The 24,581-nt window shown below is 49.8% G+C and overlaps 1 protein-coding gene across 1 annotated transcript; it reads left to right on the top strand.

Moving 5' to 3' along the window:
- Window positions 1–4,063: 4,063 nt before the first annotated feature.
- On the top strand, window positions 4,064–11,559 carry LOC119948793 (olfactory receptor 14A2-like). Its single transcript, XM_038770282.1, has 4 exons — window positions 4,064–4,483; window positions 9,197–9,248; window positions 11,290–11,407; window positions 11,523–11,559. Exons 1-4 carry the CDS (start codon window positions 4,064–4,066, stop codon window positions 11,557–11,559), a joined length of 627 nt encoding a protein of 208 aa, XP_038626210.1.
- The last annotated feature ends 13,022 nt before the right edge of the window (window positions 11,560–24,581 follow it).

Genomic DNA, 24,581 nt, shown 5'->3' on the forward strand with positions numbered 1-24,581 from the left:
TTAGTAGTATCATTATTATTATTATGAAACTCAGAGAAGCAGCATGGACTAGTTGATAGAGCGTGAACCCGGGAGTCACAATGACCTGGGTTCTATTCTTGTCTCTGCTATCTTTCTGCCGTGGCACCTTGGGTGAGTCTCTTCACTTCTCCGGGCTTCAGTTCCCTCATCTGGAAAATGGGGATTGAGACTGCGAGCCCCATGTGGGATAGGGACTGTGTCCAACCTGATTAGCTCGTATTGCATCCCGGCACTTAGTCCAGTGCCTAGACCATAGTAAGCGCTTAACAGGTACCACTGAAGAAAAAAAAAAGAAGGTGAAGTGCCCACCTGTTGACCCAGATGGTCACTAACAGAGAGAACTGATAGGATACCGTTGACATGGGAACCCCATGCCATCACCAGATCCTCATCTCTGTGGGGAATCAAGGATTGTGGGGACGAGTCGCTGGGATCCGGTCCTCCGGGGACCCCACTCGGGGCAGCGGTGGCTTTATCTAAGGGGACGGGGGCCCTGTCTGGAAAGCGTGCCTCAGTTTCAGCGGGAGAGCAGTGCGGGGCTGACGGCTCCTCGCCATCCCTCCGTGGCCACTGCATCCAGGAGTCCGAGGAGAGAAGGGGGACCGGACTGGCCCACAGCGGGTCAGCGCTCCCCCAGCGCCACACTGGCCCGGTGAGAGGGTGGAGAGGGACGGGGAGGGACAAGCAGGCTAACTGCCGTGAATGTGAGGGTCACTCAGGGAAGACGTTCGTAGCCGAGGTCCTGGGTGGAGCTGGAACCAGGACTGCCTACACAAGCAGAGAGAAAATATTTGCCCCTACGGTAGCCCCCTGGCCCCCTCCATCCACAGCCCAAACCCCGGCTACCGTGGCTGCCGGGCTAGAGCGTTCAAGCGCTTAGTACAGAGGAGCAGCGTGGCTCAGTGGAAAGGGCACAGCCTTTGGAGTCAGAGGTCATGGGTTCAAATCCCGGCTCCGCCAATTGTCAGCAGTATGACTTTGGGCAAGTCACTTAACTCCTCTGCGCCTCAGTTACCTCATCTGCAAAATGGGGATGAAGACTGTGAGCCCCCCGTGGGACAACCTGATCACCTTGTAACCTCCCCAGCGCTTCGACTAGTAAGCGCCTAATAAATGCCATTATTATTATTATTATTATTATTGCAGTGCTCTGCACACGGTAAGCGCTCAATAAATATAATTGACTGAATGAATGGCATGCCGTCAGCCCCAGGCCGTGGTGAGTTCAACCCTCCGGGCAGGGACAAGACAGTATGACTGAGATTGTACTGGCCAGATTTTTCATCACCAATTCCCCCTCACAGGTCTTCCCCCAACAAATCTTGGGCGGACGCAAGAGAGAAGCAGTGAGGCCTAGCAGATAAAGCGTGGGCTGGGAGTTAGAGGCCTTGGGTTCTAATCACGGCTCCCCGTCTTTTTCATTTTTTAACGGTATTTGTGAGGCGCTTACTAGGCGTCAAACATCGTTCCAAGCCCTGGGCAGGTTAATCCGGTTAGGCACAGTCCCTGCATCTCCTGGGGCTCACAGACTGAGCAGGAGGGAGAGCAGGAGAAGTGAGGCACAGAGAAGGTAAGTGACTTGCCCAAGGTCACACAGCAAGCAATTGGCAGAGCTGGAAATAGAGCCCAGGCGCATGCTCTTTCCAATGGGCCAGGCTGCTTCTCTTCTGGGTGATTTGGCGCAAGCCGCTTCACTTCTCTGGGCCTCAGTTCCCTCATCTGTAAGATGGGGACTGTGACTGTGAGCCCTGTTTGGGACGGCGACTGGGACCCACCCAATATTCTTGTGAGCTTAAGAAATACCATAAAAAGAGAGATAAAAGGCCTGATCCTAGCCTTCAAAGACTTCCCTGTCTAATAGGCTGGATAGGCAAAATGTCATTTACAGATGGAAAGAGAAAAGAATGGAACAGTGGATATGTGGATGACAAGCAGTGTGGCTCAGTGGAAAGAGCCCGGGCTTTGGAGTCGGAGGTCTTGGGATCAAATCCCGGCCGCACCAACTGTCAGTTGTGTAACTTTGGGGAAGTCGTTTAACTTCTCTGTGCCTCAGTTACCTCACCTGCAAAATGGGGATTAAAATGTGAGCCCTCCATGGGACAACCTGATCACCTTGTAACCTCCCCAGTGTTTAGAACAGTGCTTTGCACATCGTAAGCGCTTAACAAGTACCATCATTATTATTATTGCTATTAAAGAGGGCAGGCGTGGGGGTCAGAGGTCATGGTTTCTAAACCCGGCTCTGCCACTTGTCAGCTGTGTGACTTCGGGCAAGTCATTTAACTTATCTGTGCCTCCGTTACCTCATCTGTAAAATGGGGATGAAGACTGTGAGCCCCACGTGGGACAATCTGATTATCTTCTATCCCCCCACAACGCTTAGAACAGTGCTTGGCACATAGTAAGCGCTTGACAAACACTATCGTTATTATTATTAGTGGTTGATAATCATATTTTTTAGTGCTTAATTCGTGCTGAGCACTAAACTGAGTGCTGAAGAGCGCAACCTATAAAAGAGTTGGGAGACATGTCCCTGCCCGCAAGGAGCTCACCGTTTAGAGGGGAAACATAGATTAATCAGTCAACCGATCGGAGACATTTATTGAGCGCTTACTGTGTGCAGAGCACTGTACTAAATGCTTGGAGGACTACAATATGAAAGAGTTGGTAGACATGTTTCCTCAAGGAGTTTACAGTCTAGAATAATGAACGTTACCTTGAGCATAAATATCCCGAGAGTCTGCGGATGCATTAAGTCTGGAGCTGGTCACTGGGAAGAAGTGAATTAGCTAAATCCTCCTCGAGAAGGTGGAATTCCAGAGGGTTTTGGACGGTGGGATATTTTCGGCCTGGGGAATTGAAAAGGGTGAACTTCCAAGCCAAAGGGAGGCTGGGAGCCAGAGGTGGAAAACGGAAGCGTTGAAAGCGAATCACGGTAGGAAGGTTCTTTTTGGAAGGTTGGTTGAAGAGAGCGGATAATGAGAAGAGTTAGAACAGGTGGATGGCACTGAAGTCAGTGAAATCAATCCAACTACAATCCGTTATTCCTCTAGACTGTACGCTCGTTGTGGGCAGGGACTGTGACTGGTTATTATTCTATTGTACTCTCCCCACCATTTAGTACAGTGCTCTGCACACAGCAAGTGCTTCATAAATATTACTGAACGAATTCATTTTCCACTTTACGGGAGCTGCTGCAATCAGGTTCCCTGTGCTAGAAGCGTGTTTGTGTGTTGTGTGTGTGTGTGTGTGTGTGTTGTGTGTTTGTGTGTGTGAATACAAAGTATTGGGGAGTGGAAGCAGCGAACAAGTTCAGGCAGCGGGGAGGATTGAAGGCAAAGATAGAAAAAGATCTCCCTCCAGACTGTAAACTCGGTGTGGGTAGGGAACGTGTCTGAGGTGGGGACGATCTCAGGGATTCCCTTTAAATAATGTGAAAATCTGGATCTTTCCTTATCCCTCCTGGATATGAAACTCCAAGATCATTTTGAATTCAATAACTGCCTCCTTTCCATAGAGAATCCCCAACAAATATCTTGTCAGTTTATTCACTCTTTAATGGACTGTGACTTTGGCTCTTCCCTCATCCACTGCAGAAAGTCCATGCTGCTTTCCAAAAATGCCCAACATCTCCACGGTGACGGAATTCCTCCTACTGGGATTCTCGGAGGTCCGGGAGCTGTAGCTGGTCTATGCCGCACTGTTCCTCCTGGTCTACCTGGCGGCCCTGACGGGGAATCTCCTCATCGTCGCCGTCACCGCCCTCGACCGGCGCCTCCACACCCCCATGTACTTCTTCCTCAGGAACCTGTCCGTCCTCGACCTCTGCTACATCTCCGTCACCGTCCCTAAATCCATCCACAACTCCCTGACCGACCGTAGTTCCATCTCCTTCCTGGGCTGTGCCACCCAGCTCTTCTCTGTGGTCCTGTTTGCCGCCTCAGAGGTGTTCATCCTCACGGCCATGTCCTACGACCGCTACGCTGCCATCTGCCTTCCCCTGAGCTATGAAGTCGTCATGAACGGACGGGCCTGTGGGACGATGGCGGCCGCCTCGTGGCTCATTGGGGGCCTTTTGGCAGTAATGTGTTCAGTTGGGATGTTCTTCCTGTCCTTCTGTGGGTCCAACATCGTCCCGCAGTTTTTCTGTAACATCCCCTCCCTGCTGAAGATCTCCTGCTCCAAGTACCACGTCGCCGTCGACGTGAGCGTCACCGCTGGGGCAGTGTTAGGCCTCCCCGGCTTCATTCTCATCATCTTCTCGTACGTGCGCATCTTCCGGGCCGTGCTGAGGATGCCGGTCCCCGAGGGCCGCACCAAAGCCTTCTCCGCCTGCCTGTCCCACCTCGCTGTCGTCACTATTTTCATCTCGGCGGCGGCATTTGTCTATCTCAAGCCGCCCTCGGACTCCTCCTCGATCGTGGATCTGCTGGTGTCCGTGTTCTACTCCGTGGTGCCCCCCGTCCTGAATCCCCTCATCTGCAGCCTGAGGAACCGGGACATGAAGGCCGCCATGGGTAGGATCCTAAAAGGGTCACTCGCCCGGCCTCCGCTCTGGGACAAAATGTCTCCTTCCTTGGGCAAATCATCTCTCCCCACCATTTAACCAAGGAATTGTCCTTGGACCTAGCCAGATACTTAGCTGTCCTACAGAGTTCACAGAAAACGCGGGACGTCGATGAATTGTCAAAGTCTGGGAGGGAGGCAGCTAAGACGGAAGCAGGACTGACAATCCGGTTTCGGGGAGGCATCTTGGCCGAAATGATGGGGAGGCCCTGGAGACTGTTAGCTCACTGTGGGGAGGGAATGGCTTAACAACTCTGGTAAACTGACCTCTCCCACGTGCTTGGTCCTTCTCAGACAGTAAATCCTGTTTGGGGGCGATTCGAAGCCCTGCTCTGCCACTTGTCTTCTGGGTGACCTCGGGTGAGCCACTTCACTTCTCCGTGCCTCAGTGACCCCATCTGTAAAATGGAGATTAAAACTGTGAACCCCACGTGGGACAACCCGATGACCTCCTATCTACCCTACTGGCCTTAGAACAGCGCATGCCACATAGCAAGTGCTTAACAAATGCCATCATTTTTTAAAAGACTTATCGTGGCCTAAAGGAACGGGAATCGCTCTAGACTGTACGATCATCGTGGGCAGGGAGTGTGTCTCCAACTCCATTATATTGAATGTACGGAAGAATGCTCTTCCGTACATTCAACTCCCTTCTCAGGCCCCCGGTTCCTCCCCCTCCTCCTTCCCTCACCCCCAACGATCTGGCCTCCTACTTCATTAACAAAATTAAATCCATCAGGTCCGACCTCCCCAAAGTCTCTTCCCCCCCTTCTCCAACCCCCCGGCTCTCAACAGTCTCTACTACTCTCCCATTCTTCCCAGCAGTATCCTCAGAGGAGCTCTCCTCCCTCCTCTCAAGTGCTACTCCGGCCACCTGTGCTTCTGACCCCATTCCCTCTCATCTCATGAAATATCTCGCTCCATCCCTTCTCCCCTCCTTAACTTCCATCTTCAACCGCTCACTCTCCACTGGTTCTTTCCCCTCTGCCTTCAAACATGCCCATGTCTCTCCCATCCTAAAAAAACCCCTCTCTTGACCCCACCTCACCTTCTAGTTATCGCCCCATATCCCTCCTACCATTCCTTTCCAAACTCCTTGAATGAGTTGTCTACATGCGCTGCCTCGAATTCCTCAACACCAACTCTCTCCTCGACTCCCTCCAGTCTGGCTTCTGTCCCCTACATTCCACGGAAACTGCCCTCTCAAAGGTCACCAATGACCTCCTGCTTGCCAAATCCAACGGCTCATACTCTGTCCTAATCCTCCTCGACCTCTCGGCTGCCTTTGACACTGTGGACCACCCTCTTCTCCTCAACACGCTATCTGACCTTGGCTTCACAGACTCCGTCCTCTCTTGGTTCTCCTCTTATCTCTGGTCGTTCTTTCTCAGTCCCTTTTGCAGGCTCCTTCTCCCCCTCCCATCCTTTTACTGTGGGGGTTCCCCAAGGTTCAGTGCTTGGTCCCCTTCTGTTCTCAATCTACACGCACTCCCTTGGTGACCTCATTCGCTCCCACGGCTTCAACTATCATCTCTACGCTGATGACACCCAGATCTACATCTCTGCCCCTGCTCTCTCCCCCTCTCTCCAGGCTCGCATCTCCTCCTGCCTTCAGGACATCTTCATCTGGATGTCTGCCCACCACCTAAAGCTCAACATGTCGAAGACTGAACTCCTTGTCTTCCCTCCCAAACCTTGTCCTCTCCCTGACTTTCCCATCTCTGTTGACGGCACTACCATCCTTCCCGTCTCACAAGCCCGCAACTTTGGTGTCATCCTCGACTCCGCTCTCTCATTCACCCCTCACACCCAAGCCGTCACCAAAACCTGCCGGTCTCAGCTCCGCAACATTGCCAAGATCCGCCCTTTCCTCTCCATCCATACCGCTACCCTGCTCATTCAAGCTCTCATCCTATCCCGTCTGGACTACTGCATCAGCCTTCTCTCTGATCTCCCATCCTCGTGTCTCTCTCCACTTCAATCCATACTTCATGCTGCTGCCCGGATTATCTTTGTCCAGAAACGCTCTGGGCATATTACTCCCCTCCTCAAAAATCTCCAGTGGCTACTAATCAATCTGCGCATCAGGCAGAAACTCCTCACCCTGGGCTTCGAGGGTCTCCATCAACTCGCCCCCTCCTACCTCACCTCCCTTCTCTCCTTCTACAGCCCACCCCGCACCCTCAGCTCCTCCGCCGCTAATCTCCTCACTGTACCTCGTTCTCGCCTGTCCCGCCATCGACCCCCCGGCCCACGTCATCCCCCGGGCCTGGAATGCCCTCCCTCTGCCCATCCGCCAAGCTAGCTCTCTTCCTCCCTTCCAGGCCCTGCTGAGAGCTCACCTCCTCCAGGAGGCCTTCCCAGACTGAGCCCCTTCCTTCCTCTCCCCCTCGTCCCCCTCTCCATCCCCCCATCTTACCTCCTTCCCTTCCCCACAGCACCTGTATATATGTATATATGTTTGTACATATTTATTACTCTATATATTTATTTATTTATTTTCCTTGTACATATCTATTCTATTTATTTTATTTTGTTAGTATGTTTGGTTTTGTTCTCTGTCTCCCCCTTTTAGACTGTGAGCCCACTGTTGGGTAGGGACTGTCTCTATATGTTGCCAATTTGTACTTCCCAAGCGCTTAGTACAGTGCTCTGCACATAGTAAGCGCTCAATAAATACGATTGATGATGATGAACTTTTCCAAGTGCTCAGTACAGTGCTGGGCCTAGAATAAGTGCTCAATAAATATGACTGATTGATTGATTGAGACGAGTTCTGATTCCATCTTTCCTACTGGCTTGCTTTGTGATCTAGGGTCAGTGACATAACATCCCTAGGATCTCGCTTCCTCTTGCACTCTGAGCCCCTGTCTGAACTGATTCTTTTGCTTCTACTCCAGCAAGTGGAACAATTTAGGCACACAAATTCTTAATAAATACTATAATGATATCATTATTAGTAGTGACTATGAAAATACAGCGATATGCTCTTTAGCATGACTCTGGGGTTGGGAATGAAAGTTGGAAAATGGGAGGTGGTATGGGAGAAGGGAAGAAAGGTTGAGTGCAGCTCCATCTGTCTTGTCAAATCCATCCTCTCTATAATAATAATAATGATGGCATTTATTAAGTGATTACTATGTGCAAAGCACTGTTCTAAGCGCTGGGGAGTATACAAGGTGATCAGGTTGTCCCACGGGGGGCTCACACTCTTTATTCCCATTTTACAGATGAAGGAACTGAGGACCAGAGTAGTGAAGTGACTTGCCCAAAGTCACACAGCTGACAAGTGGTGGAGCCGGGATTTGAACCGATGACCTCTCACTCCAAAGCCCGGGCTCTTCCCACTGAGCCACGCTGCTTCTCTCATCAATCCATCTTTCCTTCCTTCCATCCATCTATCCTTCCAACCATTCATCTATTCATCCATCCAGAGCACAGGCTTGGGAGTCTGAGATCACGGGTTCTAATTCCAGTTCTGATACTTGTCTGCCGTGTGACCTTGGGCAAGTCTCTTCACTTCTCTGGGCCTCAGTTCCCTCCGCTGCAAAATGGGGGTTGAGTCTGTGAGCCAATGTGGGACAGGGACTTGTCTGACCCACTTGGCTTGTATCCACTCCTGCACATAATAAACGCTTATCAAATACCACGATTATTATTATTGTTATCATTATTATTAAGGATGGGGAGGGGGGCTTTTTACACAGGCCCAGACTGAGACAATTAAGCACCCTGAGACCTGGAAGCGCAAGGAAGCAGCATAGCCCAGTTGATAGAGCATGGACCTTGGCGTCAGAGGGCCTGGGTTCTAATTCCACCTCCACCGCTTGTCTGCCATGTGACCTTGGGCAAGAGATTTCACTTCCTGCCTCAATTACCTCATCTGCAAAAGGGGGATTAAGACTGGAAGTCCTATGCGGGACAGGGACTGGTCCAACTTGACTAGCTTGTGGGGACTTTAGAGCTTACAGCGGTCCCTAGAAAATAGGAAGCATTTACCATGTACCATTATGAAAAAATTAATTGGGGAAGGTCCCGTGGATTTCACAGAGTTTCGGGAAGGAGTCTGGAAGATGGGAAGCCCCGAGGGCTGGTGGATATGAAGGGAGAGGGAATTGCAAGTGGGGGAAAGGTGGTGAGGTAGGGGTCTGAGTCGGGGGAGTTGGGAACGAGGCACAGTGAACGGGTGAGCTTGGGAGGAATGGAGACTGCAGATGGGAATTCAGTAGGGGAAAATAATGCGCATCAATCAATCAGTCATATTTATTGAGCGCTTACTATGTGCAGACCTTGGTAGTGAAGATCCTGGGAGAGTATGCTATAACGATATAACAGGCTTGGTAGCCACATTTCCTGCCCATAATGAGATTCCAGGCTAGAAGGGAATGTCTAAATTGGATTGCTGCAGATTTCAGATGGTCCCAAGCCCTGGCATGGTATGAAGCTCCAAAACCCATAGCTTAACCACAATGCTATTATTAATCACAGAAAGGGAATGATGATTAGTCTGTTGATGTCCCAGTAAAGAGTGGGAACCACATGGGAATGGGCAGTTATTTAGGTCGTGGGGGCCGGGACTGCGGGGATCCCACGATCCCGGCCTTCCGAGATTCCCGGATGGTTTGCCGTCTCAGCGGAGTCCCTGGCCTGTCGCCCCATGGGTAATCCCCCCAGAAAATACCCCGGCCGCCATCTGAGGGGACGGAGCAGCCAGCCGTGGAGCCGAGAGGGGGAGGGAGGATCCTGAGAGCCCTCACCCCTCACACAGGCCTTTCTGTCACTACTGCCAGGGTCCAGGACCGACGAGATGGAGTGAGCATCTCTCTCAGCAGAGTTCGACGCTCCCCAGCCCAGGACAGGCCCTGTGAGTCCGGAGAGAAGCAGGGGAAAGCTGAGGGAAATTTCAATAGGTAACTGGGATGACCAGGGTGTTGCGGAGAAGGGGAGGTCCACAGTGTCGAAGGCAGCTGAGAGGTCGAGGAGGATTAGGATAGAGTAGGAGCCGTTAGATTTGGCAAGGAGGAGGTCACTGGTGACCTTTGAGAGGGCAGCTTCGGTGGAGTGGAGGGGACGGAAGCGAGATTGGAGGGGGCCCAGGAGAGAGTTGGAGTTGAGGAATTCGAGGCAGTGTGTGCTGATGACTCGCTTTGGGAGTTTGGAAAGGAAGGGTAGGAAGGAGATAGGGGGATAACTGGGAGGGGCAGTGGGGTCAAGAGAGGATCCTTTTAGGATGGGGAAGACATGGGCATGTTGGAAGGCAGAGCGGAAGTGCTCTATCAACTTTATCACACCATAACAGACACATTCCCTGCCCCTTCTAGAAGAAAAGAAATGAATGGAAAGATGAAGATGCAATTATTGCATGCAATTCTAGAGCTGAGGAAGCTGAGGCCCAGAGAAGTGAAACGACTTGCCCAAGATCCCACAGAGGGAGGATTAGGACCCAGGTCCTGATTCTCACTAAGCTATGCTTGGGAGAGTACAATGGAACAGAGCTGGGAGATGTGTATGTTCCCGTCAAGGAGCTCAGAGTCAAGAAGAGAACTCCTGGTCCCATCCCTTTTCCACTAAATGAGGATGGACGTGAGTTGATTCGCACTTGAGTTAAGGGAAGTGGGTTTAGAGGGCTGGGAAATGAACTGGGGAAGCTGGTTGGAGTCGGGGGGATTTTAGCAGTAAAGAATTCAGAAAGAACTGTGCTCTCTCTGATTTTGAGCCAGAAAGGGAGGGAGGTCCAAGCTAGGATGGAAACGGGAGAGTCAATCATGAGTGACAACAAGACTGTACGCTCGTTGTGGGCAGGGACTGTGTCTGTTCATTATTCTAGTGTACTCTCCCCAGCATTCAGTACAGTGATCTGCACACAGTAAGCGCTTCATAAATATTACTGAACGAATTCATTTTCCACTTTACGGGAGCTGCTGCAATCAGGTTCCCTGTGCTAGAAGAGGGGTGTGAGTGTGTGTGTGTGTGTGTGTGTGTGTGTGTGTGTGTGTGTGTGTACACAAAGTATTGGGGAGTGAAAGCAGCGAACAAGTTCAGGCAGCGGGGAGGGTTGAAGACGAAGATAGAAAAAGATTTCCCTTCAGACTGTGAACTCGATGTGGGTAGGGAACGTGTCTGCCGACTCCGTTGGAGTGGCTGGGGTGGGGGTGGGGGAACGATCTCAGGGATTCCCTTTCAATCGACCAAAATCATGTGAAAATCTGGACCTTTCCTTATCCTTGCTGGATATGAAACTCCAAGGTCATTTGAATTCAATAACTGTCTCCTTTCCATGGAGAATCACCAACAAATGTCTTGTCAGTTTCTTCACTCTTTAATGGACTGTGACTTTGGCTCTTCCCTCATCTGCTGCAGAAAGTCCAAGCTGCTTTCCAAAAGTGCCCAACATCTCCACGGTGAGGGAATTCCTACTGCTGGGATTCTCGGAGGTCCGCGAGCTGCAGCTGGTCCATGCCGCGCTGTTCCTCCTGGTCTACCTGGCAGCCCTGATGGGGAACCTCCTCATCGTCGCCATCACTGCCCTCGAGCAACGCCTCCACACCCCCATGTTCTTCGTCCTCAGGAACCTGTCTGTGGCCGATCTCTGCTACATCTCCGTCACCGTCCCCCAATCCATTCACAACTCCCTGACCGACCTTAGAGAAATCTCCTTCTTATATTGTAGAGCACAGGTCTGTCTGGTGATTTTCTTTGCAGGTACAGAATATTTTATCCTCACGGCGATGTCCTCCAACCGCTATACCTCCATCTGCCTCCCCCTGAGCTACGAGGTCGTCATAAACAGAGGGGCCTATGGGGAGATGGAGGCCGCCTCGTGGCTCACTGGGGGCCTGTTTGCAGTAATGTGTTCAGCCGGGATGTTCTCCCTGTCCTTCTGTGGGTCCAACATCGTCCGGCAGTTTTTCTGTGATGTCCCCTCCGTGCTGAAGATCTCCTGCTCCAAGGACCATGTCGCCATCGACGTGACCGTCGCCGCTGGGGTAGTGTTAGGCGTCACCTGCTTCATTCTCATCGTCGTCTCGTACGTGCGCATCTTCCGGGCCGTCCTGAAGATGCCGGCTGCCGAGGGCCGGGCCAAAGCCTTCTCCACCTGCCTACCCCACCTCGTCGTCGTCACTGTTTTTGTCTCGGCGGTGGTATTTGCCAGCCTCAAGCCGCCCTCTGACTCCTTCTCGATCATGGATCTGCTGATGTCCATGTTGTACGCCATGGTACCCCCCCGTCCTGAATCCCCTCATCTACAGTCTGAGGAACCGGGACATGAAGGCCGCCATGAGCAGGATCCTAAAAGGGTCACTCACCCGGCCTCCGCTCTGGGAGAAAATGTCTCCTTCTTGTACAAATCATCTCACCTCACCACTTAACCAAGGAATTACCCTTGGACCTAGCCAGATGCTTAGCTGCCCTGCAGGGTTCACAGAAAAAAGGGGACGTCGATGAATTGTCAAAGTCTGGGAGGGAGGCGGCTAAAATGGAAGTAGGACTGACAATCCAGGTTCGGGGAGGCATCGTGGCCGAAAGGAAGGGGAGGCCCTGGAGACTGTGGGCAGGGAATGCGTTTAAAAACTCTGGTAAACTGAACTCTCCCCATACAACGTTATGCTTTTTAACATGACTCTGGGGGTGGGAATGAAATTTGGCAAATGGGAGGTGGTATAGGAGAAGGGAAGAAAGGTTGACTGCAGCTCCATCTGTCTTCTTAAATCCATCCTCTCTCTTCAATCCATCTTTCCTTCCGACAATCCATCTATCCTTCCAACTATTCATCTATCCATCCATCCATCCATCCATCCATCCATCCATCCATCCAGAGCACGGGCTTGGGAGTCAGAGGTCACAGGTTCTAATCCCAGTTTTGCTACTTGTCTGCCGTGTGACCTCGGGCAAGTCTCTTCACTTCGCTGGGCCTCAGTACCCTCAGCGGTAAAATGGGGGTTGAGACTGTGAGCCCGTGTTGGACAAGGACTTGTCTGACCCAGTTGACTTGTATTCACTCCAGCACATAATAAACGTTTATGAAATACCATGATTATGATTATTGTTATCATTATTATTAAGGATGGGGAGGGGGACTTTTTACACAGGCCCAGGCCGAGACAATTAAGCAACCCGAGGCAAGGAAGCACAGGGAAGCAGCATAGCCCAGTTGATAGAGCATGGACCTGGGCATCAGAGGGCCTGGGTTCTAATTCTGCCTCCACCGCTTGTCTGCCATGTGACCTTGGGCAAGTCATTTTACTTCTTGCCTCAACTACCTCATCTGTAAAATGGGGATTAAGACTGGAATTCCTATGCGGGACAGGGACTGGTCCAAACTGACTAGCTTGGGGGGACTTTAGTGCTTAGAGCGGTCCCTAGAAAATACGAAACATTTACCATGTACCATTTCGAAAAAATTAATCAGGGAAGGTCCCATGGATTTCATAGAGTTTCGGGAAGGAGTGTGGAAGATGGGAAGCCCCGAGGGCTGGTGGATATGAAGGTAGAGGGAATTCCAAGCGAGGGAAAGGTGGTGAGGTAGGGGTCTGAGTCGGGGAAGTTGGGAGCGAGGCACAGTGAGAGGGGGAGCTTGGGAGGGATGGAGAATGCAGATAGAAATTCAGTAGGGGAAGATAATGCGCATCCATCAATCGATCTTATTTATTGAGTGCTTACTATGTGAAGACCTTGGTAGTAAGCGCTTGGGAGAGTACGATATAACAATGTAACAGGGTTGATAGCCACATTTCCTGCCTATGATGAGTTTACAGTCTAGAGGGGAATGTCAAATTTGGATTGCTGCGGATTTCAGATTCATTCATTCATTCAATCGTATTTATTCTTTCATTCATTCAATCGTATTTATTAAGCGCTTACTGCGTGCAGAGCACTGTATTACTAAGCGCTTGGGAAGTATAAATTGGCAACATAGAGAGGGGGTCCCTACCCAACGATGGGTTCACAGTCTAGAAGGGGTCCCAAGCCCTGGTGTGGGATGAAACTGCAAACCTCAGAGCATAACCAGAACGTTATTATTAATCTATTTACTTTATTAATGATGTGTATACATCTATAGTTCAATTTATCTATTTAGATGGTATTGATGCCTGTCTACTTGCTTGTTACATTGTCTGGCTCCCCCTTCTCGACTGTGAGCCCGTTGTTGTGTAGGGATTGTCTCTGTTGCCGAATTGTACTCTTCCAGTGCTTAGTACAGTGATCTGCAAACAGTAAGCATTCAATATATATAATTGAATGAATGAATCACAGAAAGGGAATGACGATTATTCTGGTGAAGGAGTCACAGAGTGGGAACCACACGGGAATGGGTAGTTATTTAGGTTGTGAGGGCCAGCACCGCAGGGAGCCCACGATCCCGGCCTTCCGAGATTCCCGGCCGGCCGGCCGTCTCAGCGGAGCTCCGGGCCCGTCTTCCCACGGGGAATCTCCCAGGAAAAAACCCGCCATCGTCTGAGGGGACAGCGCAGCCAGCCAGAGAGCCGAGACGGGGAGGGAGGATCCTGCCAGCCCCCATCCCTCGCCCAGACCTTCCTGTCACCCCCATCTGCGTCCAGGACAGATGAGATGGAGTGAGCCTCTCTCTCAGTAGAGGTCGACGCTCCCCAGCCCAGGACGGGACCGGTGAGTCCGGAGAGGTGCGGGGGAAAACTGACGGAAATTTCAATAGGGAACTGGGATGACCAGGATCAGAATCGCAATTTCTCTAAATCAGAAGCAGTGTCGCTTAGTGGAGAGAGCACGGGCACGGGAGTCAAGAGGACCTGGGCTTTAATTCATTCATTCAATCATATTTATTGAGCGCTTACTATGTGTAGAGCACTGTACTAAGGGCTTGGAAAGTACAATTCGGCAACAGATAGAGACAATCCCTACCCAACAACGGGCTCATAGTCTAGAAGGGGGAGACAGTCCACAAAGAAAAACAAGTATGCAAGTGTAAGGGCTTTGAACAGGGGAAGACAGCTAGTTTGGGGAAGACGTGGGCATGTTTGAAGGCAGAGGGGAAGTGCACTATCCACTTCATCACACCACAACAGACACATTCCCTGGCCCTCCTAGAAGAAAAAAAAGTGAATGGGAAGATGAATATACAATTATTGCATGCCATTTTACTGATGAGGAAACTGAGGCCAGAGAAATGAAGCGCCTTGCCCAAGGTCCCACAACAGCAAAGGGACAGAGGTAGGATTAAAACCCAATTCCTCTGACTGCCACTAAACTATGCTTGGGCGTGTAGAATGGAACAGAGCTGGGAGATGTGTATGCTCCTCTCCAGGAGCTCGCGGTCAAGAAGAGAACTCCTGGGCCCATCCTTTTTCCACTAAATGGGGATGGATTTGAGTTGATTCACGCTTGAGTTAGATGAAGTGGGTTTAGAGGGCTGGGAAATGAATCGGGGATGCTGGTTGGAGGCGGAGGGGATTTTAGCAGTAAAGAATTCAGAAAGAACTGTGCTCGCTCTGATTTTGAGCTGATAAGAGAAGGAGTTCCAGCCTAGGATAGAAACGGGAGAGTCGATTGTGAGTAACAACTAGAAAGTTGCTTTGAGAGCTGAGAAAACGAGTTGAACGATGGAAAGGGGATGAAGTGCAGTCACAGGGTGGAGAAACTTCAAGTCGATTAAGAGTTTTTTTCCTTGTGAAAAGACACAATTTGTCATGAGAGGAGGATGAGTAGAAGAGAGATGTAGGCTGAGTGATGCTATAGGAAAGGACTCGATGAATGATGAGGTATACTTGTGTTTGGGGGTGTACAAGTGTAAATACAGATATCTGAGCAAATGGGATCGGTTTGGATTGTACGTGGTTTTTTGTTGTTGTAGTTTGTTTTATGGTGTTTTTAAGTGTTCATTATGTGCCAGGTACTGTACAAAGCACTGCGGTGGATACAGGCTGATCAGGTTGGACACAGTCCACGCCCCATAGGATGCTCACAATTGTAACGCCCATTTTTCAGATGAGGTAACCCAGGCACAGAGACGGTAAACGACGGGCCCCAGTTCACACAGCAGACAAGGAGCGAAAACAGGATTAGAATCCAGGTACTACTCTCTACCAGGCCCATTTTTTCTCCACTAAATGGATGAATTTTTGTGTGAAGGCACTTCTCGTTTGACTCTAAAACCACCGAGAACAATTCACAACAGTCACGAACATATCTTTATATTCTCTGACCTCTACTATGTGCTATTCATTTCAGTTTTGGTCTCCTCAACCAAAAATAATACTCTTGATCCTCATTAAGGGCATACTACATTCCAAGTCACCTTCCCAAAGCTATGCAGCAGAGACCTGGTAGAGGTGGGATTAGAACCCAGGTCCTCGGATTCCCAGGTCTGTGTTCTTCCCGATAGCCCCCTGCTTCTACACAGTTCGAAGCTTAGTGCACCCAGTGGAATGGAAGCTCCCTGAGGCAGTGATTATATATATTAATACCACGTCCTCTGTAGGTCCTCAATAAATAGAACCGATCGACTTAGTCTATTCCTTCACCCACGACATCAATGTCTCTGAATTGAAGTCTTCCCTCATCCTGTGCAGGGAGTCGACATCATTCCCCAGAAACGTTTCATGCCTCCACCGTGAACTAAGAGATCATTTTGAATTCAGTAACTCCCTCCTCCCCATGGAGAATCACCAGCGAGTGTCCTATCAATTCCTTCACTCATCCCATCAATGGACCCTAACTTTGGCTCTTCTCTCATCACAAGCAGAAAGTCAGTGTTGCCTCTCCAGAATGCCCAACGTCTCCACGGTGAAGGAATTCCTCCTACTGGGTTTTTCGGAGGTCCGGGAGCTGCAGCTGGTCCACGCCGCGCTGTTCCTCCTGGTCTACCTGGCAGCCCTGACGGGGAATCTCCTCATCGTCACCGTCACCGCCCTCGACCGGCACCTCCGCACCCCCATGTACTTCTTCCTCAGGAACCTGTCTGTCCTCGACCTCTGCTACATCTCCGTCACCGTCCCCAAGTCTGTCGTCATCTCCCTGACCGATTGTAGAGCCATCTCCCTCCTGGGCTGTGCCGCCCAGGTCTTCTTGGTGGTCCTGTTTGGTAGTTCAGAGATGTTCCTCCTCACGGCGATGTCCTACGACCGCTACACCGCCATCTGCCTCCCGCTGCGTTATGAGCTCATCATGACCAACACGACCTGTGGAAAGATGGCGGCCGCCTCCTGGCTCACTGGGGTGATGTTTGCGGTCTTGTATTCAGCTTCGACATTCTCCCTGAGCTTCTGCGGGTCCAACATCATCCAGCAGTTCTTCTGTGACATCCCCTCTGTGCTGAAGATCTCCTGCTCCGAGGACCACGTCGTCATCGACGTGAGTGTCACCAGTGGGGTAGCTTTAGTTGTCGTCTGCCTGGTCTCCATCGTCGTCTCGTACGTGCACATCTTCTGGGCCGTGCTGAGGATGCCGGCCGAAGAGAGCCGCGCCAAAGCCTTCTCCACCTGTCTCCCTCACCTCGCCGTCGTCATCATCTTCCTCTTGACCGGAACCTTCACCCAAGTCAAGCCCATGTCAGACTCCCCCTCGACCCTGGACCTCCTGTTGTCCATGTCCTACACTGTGGTGGTCCCTGCACTGAACCCCCTCATCTACAGCCTGAGGAACCGGGACATGAAGTCCTCCCTGGGGAGAGTCCTAAAGGGGAGACTCCTCCTTCCTTTTCTAAGGGACAAAACGTCTCTTTCCTTTTGCTGACTCCCGTTCCCCATAAGGTTTCCCGACCTTGGGCCTAGCCATATAAAGAGCTGTCCAAATAGGAAGTCCGGCGCCTGAGGATTTGTCAATGTCTGGGACGGAGGTTGATAAACTGGGTGTGACTGTAAGCCCGGTGTGGGCAGGGATTGTCTCTCTTTATTCTGAGTGGTACTTTCCAAGCAGTTAGTACGGTGCTCTGCTCGCGGTAAGCACTCGATAAATATGATTGAAGAGTGAATGAATGACTGACAAGTGATTGTTTGGGCGACACCATCGTTTCGTGGTATGAGCGTGTGGCTGGGCGTCATGAGATTAGAATTGTCTGCCCGGTTCTGCCACAGGCCTGCTGTATCAACTTGGTTCATCTACGGAACCCCTGTGGGTCTCGCTGTAAAATCGGCATTCAATATGCGCTCTCTCTTTGTCTTTCAATCTGAGCCCCCGCGGGTCAGGAAACGTCTCTGATATGATTGGTTTGCTTCTACTCTGACACTTGGCAGTCTTTCCGTACGTAAATTCCTAATAAATTCAATAATGATAATGTCGATACTACTATTGATAATCACAATAATTCTATGAATTTTAAGATCCCTCTTGGTGGTTATGAAAACCAGAAAATCGGAGGGCCACCAGGGAGAAGGGACCTAGGATCAGTGACGTAACATCCCTACGATCTCTCTTCCTCTTACACTCTGAGCCCCTGTTGGACAGACGTTGTGTCCGAACTGATTCTTTTGTTTCTACTCCAGCAAGCAGAACGATTTAGACCCACGACTTCTTAATAAATACGATAATGATATCATTATTGGTAATGACTATGAAAATGTAACGATACGCTCTTTAGCATGACTCTGGGGGTGGCAATGAAAGTTGGAAAATGGGAGGTCGTGGGTTCTAATCCCAGTTCTGCTACTTGTCTGCCGTGTGACCTCGGGCAAGTCTCTTCACTTCTCTGGACCTCAGTTCCCTCGGCTGTAAAATTGGGGTTGAGACTGTAAGCCCGTGTGGGACAGGGACTAGTCTGACTCAATTTGCTAGTATTCACTCCAGCACATAATAAACGCTTATCAAATACCACTATTATTATTGTTGTTATCATTATTATTAAGGATGGGGTGGGGAGCTTTTTACACAGGCCCAGACGGAGACAATTAAGCATCCTGAGACAAGGAATCACGGAGAAGCAGCATAGCCCAGTTGATAGAGCATGGACCTGAGCGTCAGAGGGCCTGGGTTCGAATTCTTCCTCCACTGCTTCTCTGCCATGTGACCTTGGGCAAGTTGTTTCAGTTCTTTCGTCAACTACCTCATCTGTAAAAGGGGGATTAAGACTGGAAGTCCTATGCGGGACGGGGACTGGTCCAACCTGACTAGCTTGTGGGGACCTTAGTGCTTAGAGCGGTCCCTAGAAAATGGGAAACATTTACCATGTACCATTATGAAAAAATTAATCGGGGAAGCTCCCGTGGATTTCATAGAGTTTCGGGAAGGAGTGCGGAAGATGGGAAGCCCCGAGGGCTGGTGGATATGAAGGGAAAGGGAATTCCAAGCGGGGGAAAGGTGGTGAGGTAGGGGTCTGAATCGGGGGAGTTGGGAACGAGGCACAGTGAGAGGGTGAGCTTGGAATGAATGGAGAATCCAGATAGAAATTCAGTAGGGGAAGATAAAGCGCATCAATCAATCGATCTTATTTACTGAGTGCTTACTATGTGCAGACTTTGGTAGTAAGCACTTGGGAGAGTACGATAGAACAATGTAACAGGGTTGGTAGCCACATTTCCTGCCCATGATGAGCTTACAGTCTAGAGTGGAATGTCAAAGTTGGATTGCTGCAGATTTCAGATTCATTCATTCATTCAATCGTATTTTTACGATTTTAGGTTGTGAGGGCCGGGACCGCAGGGAGAGCACGAACCGGGGCATGAAGGCCGCCCTGGGGAGAGTCCTAAAGGGGAAACTCCTCCTTCCTCTTCTAAAGGACAAAACGTCTCTTTCCTTTTGCAGACTCCCGTTCCTCGTAAGGTTTCCCGACCGTGGGGGTAGCCATATAAAAGCTGTCCAAAGAGGAAGTCCGGTGCCTGAGAATTTGTCAATGTCTGGGACGGAGGCTGATAAGCCGGGTGTGACCGTAAGCCCGGTGTGGGCAGGGATTGTCTCTCTTTACTCTGAATGGTGCATTCCAAGCGCTTAGTGCGGTGCTCTGCTCGCGGTAAGCACACGATAAATATGACTGATGAATGAATGAATGACTGACAAGTGATTGTTTGGGTGACACCATGGTTGAGTGAAATGGGCGTTTGGTGGGCGTCATGAGATTAGAAATGTCTGCCCGGTTCTGCCACTGGCCTGGCATATCACCTTGGTTCAGCTACGTAACCCCTCTGGGTCTCGCTGTAAAATGGGCATTCAATATGCGCTCTCTCTTTGTCTTTCAATCTGAGCCCCCGTGGGTCAGGAAACGTTTCCGATATGATTCGTTTGTTTCTACTCTGACACTTGGCAGTCTTTTTGTAAGTAAATTATTAATGAATTCAATAATGATAATGTCCGATACTACTATTGATGATCACAGTAATTCTCTGAATTTTAAGATCACTCTTGGCGGTTATGAATGAGAAAATCGGAGGATCACAAGGGAGAAGGGACCTAAGTTCAGTGATGTAACATCCCTACGATCTCTCTTCCTCTTACACTCTCAGCCCCTGTGGGACAGAAATTGTGTCTGAACCGATTCTTTGGTTTCTACTTCAGCAAGCGGAACGATTTAGGCACAAGACTTCTTAATGACTATGATAATGATATAATTATTAGTAATGACTATGAAAATGTAACGATACCCTCTTTAGCATGACTCTGGGTGTGGGAATGAAAGTTGGAAAATGGGAGATGGTATGTGAGAAGGGAAGAAAGGACGATTGCAGCTCCAACTGTCTTGTCAAATCCATCCTCTCAGCAATCCATCTTTCCTTCCTTCCATCCATCCATCCTTCCAACCATTCATCTATCCATCCATCCAGAGCCCGGGCTTGGGAGTCAGAGGTCGTGGGTTCTAATCTCAGTTTTGCTACTTGTCTGCCGTGTGACCTTGGGCAAGTCATTTCACTTCTCTGGGCCTCAGTTCCCCTGGCTGTAAAATGGAGGTTGAGACTGTGAGCCCGTGTGGGACAAGGAGTTGTGTGACCCAATTGGCTTGTATCCACTCCAGCACATAATAAACGGTAATCAAATACCACGATTATTATTATTGTTATCATTATTATTAAGGATGGGGAGAGAAGCTTTTTACACAGGCCCAGACCAAGACAATTAAGCACCCTGAACCAAGGAAGCACACGGAAGCAGCATAGCCCAGTTAATAGAGCATGGACCTGGGCATCAGAGGACCTGGGTTCTAATTCCACCTTCACCGTTTGTCTGCCATGTGACCTTGGGCAAGTCATTTCACTTCTTGCCTCAACTACCTAATCTGTAAAAGGGGAATTAAGACTGGAAGTCCTATGCGGGACAGGGACTGGTCCAACCTGACTAGCTTGTTGGGACTTTAGTACTCAGAGTGGTCCCTAGAAAATGGGAAACATTTACCATGTACCATTATGAAAAAATTAATTGGAGAAGGTCCCGTGGATTTCACAGAGTTTCGGGAAGGAGTGTGGAAGATGGGAAGCTCTGAGGGCTCGTGGATATGAAGGGAGAGGGTATTCCAAGCGGGGGAAAGGTGGTGAGGTAGGGGTCTGAGTCTGGGGAGTTGGGAACGGGCACAGTGAGAGGGTGAGCTTGGGAGAGATGGAGATTGCAGATAGAAATTCAGTAGGGGAAGATAATGTGCATCCATCAATCGATCTTATTTATTGAGCGCATACTATGTGCAGACCTTGGTAGTAAGCGCTTGGGAGAGTACGATATAACAATGTAACTGGGTTGGTAGCCACATTTCCTACCCATGATGAGTTTACAGTCTAGAGGGTAATGTCAAAGTTGGATTGCTGCAGATTTCAGATTCATTCAATCGTATTTATTCATACATTCAATCGTATTTATTGAGCTCTTACTGAGTTCAGAGCACTGTACTAAGCGCTTGGGAAGTACAAGTTGGCAACATATAGAGACAGTCCCCACCCAACAACGGGCTCACTTTCTAGAAGGGGTCTCAAGCCCTGGCATGAGATGAAACCCTGAACCTCAGAGCACAACCAGAACGCTATTAACAATCTATTTACTTTACTAATGATATGTATATATCTATAATTCAGTTTATCCATTTAGATGGTATTGACGCTAGTCTACTTGCTTTGTTTTGTTGTCTGGCTCCCTCTCCTAAACCTTGAGCCCGTTGTTGTGTAGGTATTGTCTCTGTTGATGAATTTTACTTTTCCAGCGCTTAGTACAGTGCTCTGCACACAGTAAGCGCTCAATAAATATGATTGAATGAATGAATGAATGAATCACAGAAAGGGAATGATGATTAGTCTGTTGAAGGAGTGCCATAGTGGGAACCACACGGGAATGGGTAGTTATTTAGGTTCTGAGGGCCGGGACTGCAGGGAGAGCACGATCCCGGCCTTTCGAGAGTCCCGGATGGCCGGCCGTCGCAGCAGAGCCCTGGGTCCGTCCTCCCACTGGTAATCTCCCAGGAAATACCCCGCCGTCTTCTGAGGGGACGGCACAGCCAGCCGGAGAGAGGAGGGGGAAGAGGATCCTGACAGCCCCCATCCCTCGCCCAGACCTTCCTGTCACACCCATCCACATCCAGGACCGACGAGATGGAGTGAATCTCTCTCTCAGCAGAGGTCAAAACTCCCCAGCCCAGGACTGGCCCGGTGAGTCCGGAGAGGAGCGGGGGATAGCTGAGGGAAATTGCAATAGGGAACTGGGATGACCAGGGTAAGAATCGCAATTTCTCTAAATCAGAAGCAGTGTCGCATAGTGGAAAGAGCACGGGCCCGGGAGTCAAGAGGACCTGGGCTCTAATTCATTCATTCAATCGTATTTATTGAGCGCTTACTGTGTGCAGAGCTCTGTACTGAGTGCTTGGAAAGTACAATTCAGCAACAGATAGAGACAATGCCTATCCAACAATGGGCTCACAGTCTAGAAGGGGGAGACAGTCCACAAAAAAAATAAGCAGACAGGCTTCAGGGCTTTTAACAGGGGAGGAGAGCTAGTTTGGGGGAGACGTGGGCATGTTTGAAGGCAGAGGGGGAATGCTCTATCCATTTTATCACACCACAACAGACACATTCCCTGGCCCTCCTAGAAGAAAAAAAATGAATTGAAAATGACTGTACAATTATTGCATGCCATTTTACCGGTGAGGAAACTGAGGCCAGAGAAGTGAAGCACTTTGCCCAAGGTCCCACAGGAGCAAAGGGACGGATGCAGGATTCGAACCCAAGTCCTCTGACTCCCACTAAACTATGCTTGGGAGAGTACAATGGTACAGAGCTGGGAGATGTGTATGCTCCCCTCAAGGAGCTCAGGGTCAAGAAGAGAACTCCTGGAACCATCCTTTTTCTACTAAATGAGGATGGACTTGAGTTGATTCACACTTGACCTAGGTGAAGTGGGTTTAGAGGGCTGGGAAATAAATCGGGGAAGCTGGTTAGAGGCGGGGGGGATTTTAGCAGTAAAGAATTCAGAAAGAACTGTGCTCGGTCTGATTTTGAGCTGATAATAGAAGGAGTTCCAGCCTAGGATGGAAACGGGAGAGTCGATCGTGAGTAACAACTAGAAATTACTTGGAGAGCTGAGAAGACGAGTTGAACGATGAAAAGGGGGTGAAGTGCAGTCGTAGGGAGGAGAGCCTTCAAGCCGATGAAGAGGCTTTTTGTTCACTGTGAAAACACACAAATTGTCATGAGAGGAGGATGAGGAGAGGAGAGATGTAGGCTGAGCGATGCTATAGGAAAGGACTGGATGAATGATGAGGTATACTTCTGTTTGTGTGTGTACAAGTGTGAATGCAGATATGTGAGCAAATGGGGTCTGTTTCGAGTTATACGTGGTTTTTTGTTGTTGCTGTTTGTTTGTTTTATGGTGTTTTTAAGTGCTCATTATGCGCTAGGTACTGTACTAAGCGCCGGCGTGGATACAAGCTGATCAGGTTGGACACGGTCCACGCCCCATAGGGTGCTCACAGTTGTAACTCCCGTTTTTCAGATGAGGTAACCAAGGCACAGAGACGGTAAGTGACGGACCCAGGTCACACAGCAGACAAGGAGCGAAAAGAGGATCAGAATCCAGGTACTACTCTCAACCAGGCCCATTCTTTCTCCACTAAATGGATGCATTTATGTTTGAAGGCACTTCTCATTTAACTCTTAAACCACTGAAAACATTTCACAAAAGTCACGAACATATCTTTATATTCTCTGACCTCTGCTATCTTCTATTCATTTTAGTTTCGGTCTCCTCAACCAAAAATAATGCTCTTGATATTTATTAAGTGCCTACTACGTTCCAAGCAAAGTATTAAATGGTGGGTGAGATTCAGGACCATCTGATAGAACACAGTCCTTGTCTCACGACAGATTGAATCCTCATTTTACTAGTGAGAAAACTGAGCTGTAGAGAAATTAAGTCACCTTCCCATGGCTATGCAGCAGAGAACTGGTAGAGGTGTGATTAGAACCCAGGTCCTCTGATTCCCAGGCCTGTGTTCTTCCCAATAGCCCCTTGCTTCTACACAGTTCGAAGCTTGGTGCCTCCAATAGAATGGAAGCTCCCTGGGGGGCAGTGATTATATGTATAAATACCACGTCCTCTCTAGGTCCTCAATAAATAGAACCGATCGACTTAGTCCTATTCCTTCACCCCCAACATCAATGTCTCTGAATTGAGGACTTCTTTCATCCTGTGCAGGGAGTCGACATCATTCCCCAGAAACGTTCCGTGCCTCCACCGTGAACTCAGAGATCATTTTGAATTCAATAACTCCCTCCTCTCCATGGAGAATCACCAGCGAGTGTCCTGTCAATTCCTTCACTCATCCCATCAATGGACTCTAACTTTGGCTCTTCTCTCATCACATGCAGAAAGTCAGGGCTGCCTCCCCAGAATGCCCAACGTCTCCACGGCGAAGGAATTCCTCCTGCTGGGTTTCTCGGAGGTCCGGGAGCTGCAGCTAGTCCACGCCGCGCTGTTCCTCCTGGTCTACCTGGCGGCCCTGACGGGGAATCTCCTCATCGTCGCCATCACCGCCCAAGACCGGCGCCTCCGCACCCCCATTTACTACTCCTTCTCAGGAACCTGTCCGTCGTCGACCTCTGCTACATCTCCGTCACCGTCCC

This window comes from Tachyglossus aculeatus, chromosome X3, assembly GCF_015852505.1.
Source record: "Tachyglossus aculeatus isolate mTacAcu1 chromosome X3, mTacAcu1.pri, whole genome shotgun sequence".
In the NCBI taxonomy this organism is placed as follows: Eukaryota; Metazoa; Chordata; class Mammalia; order Monotremata; family Tachyglossidae; genus Tachyglossus; species Tachyglossus aculeatus.

What these genes read in the sequence shown, in the direction of transcription:
- LOC119948793 (XM_038770282.1), top strand. Translation starts at nt 4,064, where the DNA reads ATGGCGGCCGCCTCGTGGCTCATTGGGGGCCTTTTGGCAGTAATGTGT. An exon ending in TCTACTCCGTGGTGCCCCCC is followed by an intron (nt 4,484 to 9,196) that starts GTCCTGAATCCC and finishes CGGCCTTCCGAG; the next exon opens with ATTCCCGGATGGTTTGCCGT. An exon ending in GGGGAGATGGAGGCCGCCTC is followed by an intron (nt 11,408 to 11,522) that starts GTGGCTCACTGG and finishes TCCGTGCTGAAG; the next exon opens with ATCTCCTGCTCCAAGGACCA.